This window comes from Mugil cephalus, chromosome 20, assembly GCF_022458985.1.
Source record: "Mugil cephalus isolate CIBA_MC_2020 chromosome 20, CIBA_Mcephalus_1.1, whole genome shotgun sequence".
In the NCBI taxonomy this organism is placed as follows: Eukaryota; Metazoa; Chordata; class Actinopteri; order Mugiliformes; family Mugilidae; genus Mugil; species Mugil cephalus.
The window spans coordinates 7,739,333-7,749,106 of NC_061789.1; the positions used below are offsets into that span (position 1 = coordinate 7,739,333).

The 9,774-nt window shown below is 39.8% G+C and overlaps 1 protein-coding gene across 1 annotated transcript in view; it reads right to left on the reverse strand.

Annotated features, from left to right (window-relative positions):
* The window catches only part of LOC124997833 (transmembrane protease serine 9-like), a 30,717-nt gene extending 21,226 nt beyond the window's left edge, over window positions 1-9,491 (reverse strand). Inside the window, exons 1-3 of the mRNA XM_047571840.1 lie at window positions 9,472-9,491; window positions 8,857-8,999; window positions 5,474-5,494 (exon numbers count right to left, since the gene is read on the reverse strand). Coding sequence (XP_047427796.1) covers window positions 5,474-5,494; window positions 8,857-8,999; window positions 9,472-9,476 — 169 coding nt within the window. The 5' untranslated portion in view covers window positions 9,477-9,491. The remainder of the gene's footprint in view (window positions 1-5,473; window positions 5,495-8,856; window positions 9,000-9,471) is intronic.
* Between the last annotated feature and the right edge of the window lie 283 nt (window positions 9,492-9,774).

Here is a 9,774-nt window from a genome sequence, read left to right on the forward strand (position 1 = left end):
TGCTTTTCTTCTCTGCGTATATTCAAACCACGTGGGGTTCTAATAGTTCATTCAATGCTTCAGTTTCCTTGTTTATTTATATATATATATGTACATATAAACATTTTTTGTAATTTAATTAAAGCCCGAAACTATTAAATCTGTGTCTCAGGTGACCAACACCATCGTCAGACTCCATTCAGACAGGAATAGCAATGTTTTACACAATCAGATCATTCTCACCTTGCAACATTCCTGAATTTGACACTCTGTGACTGCTGCCGTTTTCTGTTGGACAACTTTTTTGTACTTGTAACCCCTGCACCTGTCACTTCCAGGCAGCGTTCAATATCGAATGGGAAATGAGAGCTGACTTTGAGTCTAGATTCGATCAGGAGACTGCTGATATTTACCTGCCTAATTGTTGAATTAGACCTGCAATATCTGCCCCAAATAACACACACAACAACAGACTGACAATTTAAAAGGTGGTATATTGAACACAAAAAGGATCCTCCACAGTACAGTATCTCAAAAAGGTAAGTAAATTAAAATGAATACTGCTTAAAATACCACAGTACCTATAATATCAACTCAAAGTTGGATTCACTATGTGCAGCTCTGTTAAGTACCGCTGTTTGAACCACAACTGACTGAATTGAATATTCTGAAAAAAAGTATGGTTAAAATGAATGAAGGTTTTGAAAAGTCAATTATCCCAAAAGTGCAAATGAAAAACAGCTGGGAAATCAATTGTTTGCGTCCTGCCAGACAGAACAGTCGAATGTCAAAAAATATTACATACACTGTGCAGGAAGGAGTTTTCTTTTCATCAAAGCACTTCCAGTTTAAAACACCACATTAACGCAAAGTATATGTCCGTCAGGGATTTTGCTAGCACTTCGGCTAACACAATGCCCAGCTTGCAACAAACCAGAGAAAGAAAAGCTGGCAAACTCCTGCAATAGTTCCGTGTGAGAGACTGTTCTCAGTTGCAGCCCACATTGTAAATAAGAAGCAGTCAGATATCTTGAACAATGCCAACAAGTTAGTTTGTCTTAGTAGCTGCTGAAAGAGGAGTAACAGGGCCACATTAATATAGATAAATGTTTTTGTTGAAGTTGTTTTTTTGAAACTGTTGAAGGTGTTTAATCAGCATGTTAGGTGCATATATATTCCCTTCTTTCTTAAGTCTGGTTGCTCATGCAGAATGAACTGTGATTAATATAGATTAAAAATTAATAATATTTAATTGTGATTGAAAATAATTAAAATGAATCCACACTGTGATTAATATGGTTAAAAATGTAATCGTTTGACAGCACTAATTCTTAAGTAAGATAAGATTTTAAATTTGCTGTAAATAAATAACCATCATATTCAATAACTTGTTTAGGAGACTACATTTAACTATTTGAACCATTTATCTAGTAGCCTACTTTTACCTGTATATGTACTGTATTGGCATATGTTTGGTTAATTTTTCAACAAGTTATCTTTTTGATTGTGTTTAGCTAACTATCCCACTCCATTATCATTTAGTATCCTTGTAGCTAACCATTTCATTCATTTCTGTCTTAGCCAAGCTTACTATTGCAACCATTTACCTACATTGAACTAAGTATTTCATAGAGTTATGGATTAGCTGAGTTTTTGCAACTTCAGTTTGTCCTTCATATTACTTCAATAAGAACAATTAGCGGCAATGCTAAACCTTGAAATCTTGTACAATCCAAGACAGAAGCTAATGATAAGCAATATTCTAGCACAACAACATAATGTTGTGTTTACAGTAAGTATAGAACATTCAACAGTGCAAAGATTTGACATATTTTGTCTTCATAGTGATTTTAAATCTTCATAATAACTAAATTTTGAGTCCATCTTCATTTCCACACCCTTAAAATTAATTCCTTGTTGGCACATTACAGCAGAGCAGTAGCAAATGGGGCTCATGGTTAGACCTACTTTCCTACTGTCCTTCACGGTTTAAAACAGTAAAGAATCAGTCTTCCTCACACAGACTGAGCTTTAACAGGTATTTGTTGAGTCAACTGTACAAGAACCACACAGCTACCCTTTGGCTCTTACGTTTCACAACTCTGCTGCTAGTGGTCAACGGATAGAGGGACAATCAAGTCAACTAATGGCAGATATAAATTTTAAGTAACAATGCTTCTTCAATTTAAGATTTTCTCATATTCATTTGTTCTCATCACATTGTGTAAATCATTTAAAGACGTTTCTATAAGAATAGTTGGAGACAAGACAAGAGGAAGAGGACATGGAAGAACAAGATGAAAATGGATTGATTGGTTGTGCCCCCACTGGTAGTGGAGTTGGTGGAGGCCGGGGTGGTGACGTTGATGACGTTGTTGACATTTGTGTTGTTGCTGCCTGAGTTTGGAGACAAGAGTGTCCCCAGAGTCTGAGTCAGGAAGGACTCAAAGCGACTCAGTCTTGTGAAGACCATCGGTGGGTCTGCTCGTGTTTGACTGGTGGAGTTGTTTTCAACCGTTAAGACGACCGCCTGGAACCAAGAACCGTCTTGCTTACACATCAACGGACCCCCAGAGTCACCCTGAACAAACAGACAGCAATGTTGTTATCAGGTGTTTGACAAAATTCCACCAACAAAGTCAGGCTGTTAATGAAGATCATGTGATAGTATTAAAAGCTCGAGATCAGCAACTATGACGTATCAAGAAATAATAATAGAAATATAATACTGCATAATTATATAAATCAGGTCCTCATTTACCTGCTCCAGGGTGAAAGCTCCCACACAAATGTCACTGTCACTCGTTGAAGCATTGCCACAGTCAACCACTGAGGCCTGGAACTCCTGCAGGACTTGTTCTTCTAAAGTGGAGAAAAATAACAAAACTATGATGTCTAAACAACATTGTTTTATCTGAAGATGTAGAATGATTCAAAGATGTGGCATTACCGCCACTGTGCTGTGGACTCACCCCCTCCTCGTCTGGAGCTCCATCCAGCAGCCCAGCATGTCACACCCTTGGCGAAGGTCCGTTCATTGTCCAGGCAGATGGGTTGGATGTAGTTAGACAGCTCAGGTTCGGTTGACAGATGAAGAACGGCAACATTGGACCCAGTCAGGTTGCTCAGAGAAATATTTGTCACATTCAGTGTCACCTCAAAGGGGTTGGCGCCATTCTGCTTCAAACGGCCCAACACAACAGTCCACTCAGACGGTACAGGGGAACTGTGGAGATTAAATGAAGTGAATTATAGGGTGTTGATTTAGAAATGATGTCCAGATGTTGGGTCACCTCAACAGATGTGAGACCTTTATACTACCAGTTACTGGTACTGAGAGTCTAGTTGGAATACCTTCACCCCAGGTGTCTTACCTTGAGAAACAGTCAGCGTTGCTTAGCACCGAGTCCACACCCACCAGAGTCCCACCACACATATGACTCCCATTTTTCTGTAAACTAGCCATCCATGGCCACACGCCATCTGTTGCAACCAAACTTCTTCTGCCAACAATGCGAGAATTCATCGGTGCTTCTCCACAGACCACCGCTGTAGAGAAAAGCCAAAGGTAGATATGATGAGACTTGTTTTTAAAGACAGCATGCAGCCCTATCATTGCAGATCCAGGCCAGACACACAACTTTAATTCAAGCTTCCAAATATGGCAGGCTGAATTTCAGGGAGGTTTGCATAGATATCTGGGATACATGTGATACATCAGCATCAACAGAAAGATGCTATTATGAATATGAAAAACATCTGGATATGACAGATACTCACGTGTCTCTGTGGTGGTTAGAGGGACGGTGGTGGTTGTAGTAGTGACGGTGGTCATACTGGTTGGAGGAAGGTTGGTGGTAGTGGTATTGGTGGTGGTGTTGGTTGTAATGGGTGGCAGGCCTGTGCAGTTGACACTCAGGTCACTGTTTGTCCCAGTGGATGTGAAGGTGATGAAGCCCGGCTGGTTGCTGCTGATTTGACTGTTAATCCATGAGTTGTACTGGGACACTCTGGTGTAGACTCCTGGGAAGTCAGGCCATGCACAACCAAATCCAAAACTCACGATTCCTGCCTGAATCCAGCGTTCATTCTGCTTGATCACAAGTGGACCTCCAGAATCTCCCTTTAAGACCAGAAACATTTAGTTGTAGAGTGGATGAGGAAGAAGAAGGAAGCTGTACAGGAGGTAAAACTCTGACACAAACACAGATAAAATGATCACCTGGCAGGAGTCCTTCCCTCCTTCACGTAACCCAGCACACAGCATGTTGTCAGTGATGGAGCCCACTCCATAGTTGCAGTTACACTGTCTGTTTCCCACAATTGGGATGTTCACCTCCATTAGGTTTTGTGGGGAAGGGAGGGGAACTAAGATCACAGAAAAATGATAAACACACAGCTCATTAATGATAAAAGCAGTAACACCACCACCTTCAATCTGGTAGGTCAGGGAAAAACACTAAATTCAAGTAACAACAAGATATGACTGATCTTCTGCAGCTGCTCATGCTCTTCTGAGTGTTTACAGTGTCAACAGATAAAAAGGCCCTCAACAACTTTAACTTAACAGATGTGACATATCTGACACAATAGTGCTGTAGCCAGGTCTTCTTTTAGCATAAATATATTCTGGTTTCTTTTTGACCCACCTCCACTTCCAATAGTGCCCCACCCGGTGACCCAGCTGTTAACTCCGGCGAAGAAGGTGCTGTCTGTGGCTGCCAGGCAGACGGGGGAAATGTAGTTGGTGAAAGTAACCGGTGAGGAGAGTTGCAGTAGGGTGATGTCGTTGTAAAACGTTTCGCTGTTGTAGCTGAGATGATTGATAATCTGTGTTACCGACCGAGACACCTCGTTGGGGTTGGATCCCTCTTGACTCTGACGACCCAGATACACAACCAGGTTGCTTGTAGAGGAACTAAATGCCACAAAAGAAACCAACATTACTCATTTCTTTCCTCAGTTCAGTGATTGGTGCCCTGTGGCGACATGTATCTGTATTTCTATAATCCTGGTTACAGGTCTGGCTGCGTGGCATGATGGTATCTACTCACCTTGAGAAGCAGTGAGCAGCGCTCACCACCCATTGGTCGTTAATGAGGGATCCTCCACAGAAGTGACCTCCATTTCTATGCAGATCAGCCTGCCAGGGCCAGCTGCCTTCAGGGGCCTCCTGTCCTCCAACTATCCTGGTGTTGAGCGCTGGCCAACCGCAGACTGAAGAGTACCATTAAAACACACATGTCAGAACTATAAACTACTGACTGAAGACGCACTGAGGAGAAGTTCAACTAATGTCAGTCAGTGGTTTATCAAAAACTGCTTTTGCTTGTTTTTTTTTAAGGCTATGACTCTGGAGTTGTCAGATAATATGAACAAACTGTACACATTTCTGCTCAACAGAAAGAAACATAATCCCCAATTATGTGTTAAAATTGTCTTTGTCTCAGCAGGAAGGACGTTAAGAATTATGCAACTTACTTAACAAACTTACCAGATAGCTGTGACATTGACTCTGGGAAAAAAAAGAAAACAATAAAGAGTTGGTACAACAAACGTGTATATAGTGTTGCTATGTAGAGCATTGACCCTTGCAAGGAGCATTGTAAGGCATTCAGGCACCATACTGACAGATGGTTAGGGACATAGTCAGAGGCCTAAAGAGGTTAAAGAAAGAAGGGTGAGCACAGCAGCTACCAGTGCTTTTCAATTGAGTCATCAGGAGTTGATTTGGCCTCAGTTAATCCTACTGAGTAAGTAGAGTAGTACTATTACTACTGTTAATAGTTTTTGTTTAGTTTGTTTGTCTAGCACTGTAAATAAAATGTCCACCAATGGGACCTTCAACCGAGGCTTTTGAGTCTGCCTCCTTCTTTTTTTACGACCCTACAGCAACACTACCCTAAAAAGACATCCTGTGAAATGTCTAACTATTCAGTTGTCAGTTTTTAGTTTTAGAAGCAGGGACATGACAAGATGTGGCTCCATCTCAGGCCATCCTGCAACTACTTCACACCATAATGGATAATCTGTCTGACCAAAATGGAAAAAAACTTTTACACTAATAATGCCATAGCAAAATGTTTACTTTAACAATAATGATAATAATAATGATGCATTGGTTTTATATTGCGCTATTCTATTTTTAGATGGTCAATTGAATGCAAACTACCCCAATACACTCTAAAAATGAAAACTTGAATTTCTTCGTCCTAACCATATTTTTTCAGCTAACTGAGCAAAAAAGTTTGAGTTACGTTGTAAACTAATCAACACATGTATTCCAACGATCTTTTCCAAGTTTTGTGGCTAAAGTTGGTCTCACTTAATAACTTGATTTAGCAAACCTCAAAACTGCATTTGAGGTCAGGACAAGATCTAGAGAACAAGAACTGGGGGTCTCCAATGCATATCTGCAGGGGTTCCATCACAACCACAGTGTCCATGTGCTGCCAACATCTCTACAAGACTTTTTACTCTCAAGGTAAGTATTTTGCTCAATGTGATACTTAAACGTCGGGGTTCACGCGTGTATATTATTTTAACTTTATTATAACGTTGCAGTTTGTTTGTTTGTTTTTAATTGTATTTATTGGCCTTTTAACATTGGGGTCCAGAGAAGTATCCCTCTCACGGTTAAAGAGTCTTTCAATGCATAAATCATGTATAAATTAATTGGGAAGGACTCGTTTAAATATGCCAGTAACTTAACCATTGATAAACATATGTGTGCACAGCCTAATATGAGCGGGCACTGGGGAGCACACAGACACACTGAGTCCACTCGCTACCTGTGGTTGTTGTCCTGTTAGAAAGGTAGCGTGTTAGCAACTCAAAACGTGTTACGTTGTTCCGAGTTATTCCGATTCCAATACCAGTGTCATTAGCTTCGTTAGCTCTGTTAGCGGCTACAGTCGAACTGGAGCTCATTTATTGAACAAAATGAGCAGTGCTACAAATAAGCGGTATACTGTGCGCTGTGTGTGATGTTACAGCTTAGTGCAGACCTGGGCATTTTACGGCCCGCGGGCCACATACGGCCCTTTGGGCATTCCCGTCTGGCCCGCGGTATGTCAGTCATAAGTACAAATGAACAAGTATTTATGCTGTGCATGCAATACGACTGTGTTGCTTTTATTGTGTTGCATCTATTAACCCTCAAAAGCCTGAGCGGATCGCTTGCATCCGTCAAAGCGGCTGATTTTGAATTACCGTAAGTCACAGTGGTTTTGCGCTATTGACAATATTCATTGTGACTGAACACTGGTTAGTTGTGCTTTTGCCTGGAAGACCTTCTTGACATCTCGAGATTATAACTAACTTTGTTTTTACCAACAAATTCCTCCAAACAAGTCTCTCTTGCTGGGGCTCCGCGATCGTTGCTCTCCAACCTGCAGCCGACAGCAGCGGTGCGTCATCATTACCGTAATGGCAGCGTTTTTTTCGAAAAAGCGCAACTTGAATATTCTCCATCGGGGAATTACGGTAATTCAAATGCAGCAAACTTTTGACTGTGGGCAGACGGACATTCAGGTCTTAAAGGGTCAAAAATTTATTGACATTTATTGAGATACAGAAAATAATTCATGTAGCTACATGGTCCTTCCTTGGTTCACTGAAGTTTTTCACAGAGGACAAAGTTTCCAACATTCCAATGCTTTATATCCAAAACTACAGATCGATTGTGTTTCATTTTCCTCTCCAACCTACACCAAAACTCATAAATTTAAATAAATATCTACAGAATATTCTTATGTGTCTGATTACCAGTAGCAGCTTATCAACATATATAATTTACTGCTTTTTACAAAGGGAGAAAATTAATATTCTTTTTTTTTTTTAATTATTATTATTTTTCGTCTTCCTCCTTTTTTTCGTCCTTTAACTACCTGTGGCTCCAGAGTTATGTATCAAAGCGTGCACCTTGATCGGGATCGGTGTGCTATTACTTTTCTTTACGAAATACGAAAACTGCGAAAAATTTCCCATAGAAAATGAATTGGACGGATGAAAAAAAGAACCCAAAAAAGACAGTTTTTCAAGGTGTTGTGGTTTGGACTCTTTTAACATATCCACATCAGTCTGCATCTTTTTGTTTGTGTGCAGTCTACCGTACTCTAAGAGATTTCATCCTCCTGCATATTTGTTTGAATGTTGTAGAATGTTTACATAAACATGTTTTGCTGAACTAGTATTATTTGTATTTGTATCATATATGGTAGGCACAATAGAAAAATTTTAGGTGCCATAACTTCTCATGTTTGACAGTATTCATAAGTACAACTCAAAATGTTGAGTTCTGATGCATTTGAAAGGTAACTTACCTGAAACAGAAATAATTAGTTGAGATTGCAGAATTGTAAGTGTTAAAACATATATGAATTTTAAGGTAACTTATAAGTTATCTCAACAAAAGATAATTTGTTAATAATTTGACTTAAGTTTATTTAGTTTTCTTCAAAACTAGAGAGTCTTAGTTGGACTCAAAACGCAAAAATCTATTGCAGCCAGTTACCTAGAATTTTTGAGTTTTCAAAGCCCTTTATTTTTTAAGGTGTAGTCACAGCTGCCTGGGGGCAGGCTGATGGAACATGGCAGCTCAACTGCTCCTACAGCTCTACCTCCTGAGACTACTAGTTGCAAAAAACAAAACTAACTAGGGGTACATTAATAGCCATGTGCATCTGTGTGACATTATTAAGTATTAATTACGGGTCTGTAAAATCAAACAGCAACAGTGTAAAATACTGTGGTCATTTAACGCTGCTTTCCAAACTTAATAAGTATTGAATGTCTTTAGTCCTCAGGACAATAATCAATAATCAACAGGTCCTGTCCAAATCAGTCTTTCTGTACACCATTTTCAAGAGCTCTTACCTGGTATCAGGAGAATCAGCACAGCAAACACACAAATCGCTCTGTGGACAGCCATTGTATGTCTGTACGACCTGTTCCAGCAACCTTCTGTCTTCTCCCTTCCTCTTAAAACACACCTCTCTGCCTCAGTGACAGTCACCTGTCTAAATGCACACCCAAAAATTACACCTCACAGCATGATCTTTCTGTCCTTGTGTAAAACATCAACAGCTCTTCTAGTGCAAAGTCACTTCCGCTTCAATACACATGGAATCATTAAATGGCTTTTTCTGACGCCTATACTAAACAATAACTTTCTTTTTAGAATCATGATTTTTCACTTGTACATATGAAAATGTATTAGTCAGCCCATTTGTCTAGTTGGGCCTGTGCTCCGACTTCAGAAGAAAGATTTCCCATCACATCAAAATGTTTCATACGGTTTGGAAATTATCCAACACTATAACATATGGCTGCGAAAGTTATGTACTGCAGTAGTAGTTTGAGTATTACTGTAAAAATCACAGTAGACAAAGAGTTACTGTGAAGAAAATTACTGTAGCCAGAATAGTACTTAAATAGTAATGTACTGTATTTTTACTTTATTGTGTGTCACATAATATAAATGGTGATTACCTCATAATTTCCAAAAAAGCGTTGAATAAGGTCAGCTGGACTTGTAGAATTTCTTGAAGACGTTAAGCCACTCCCCCGAGTAGCTTCTTCAGTTTTGATAAACTAGTGGGTAACTGAGGTTTAAATAGGAAAAACTCTGTGGGTACCACCCACCCAAAACTTGCTTGACCAGAAACTGGGGTCACTAAATTCCAATTCCAGCTCTGATGAAGCTATTGTCATTGGGAGCCTGGAGGCTCAAGGTGTGAATGGTGTTGAAACTTCTTGGGGACAGAAGTCAAGACTGAATTATAAATAGATGGT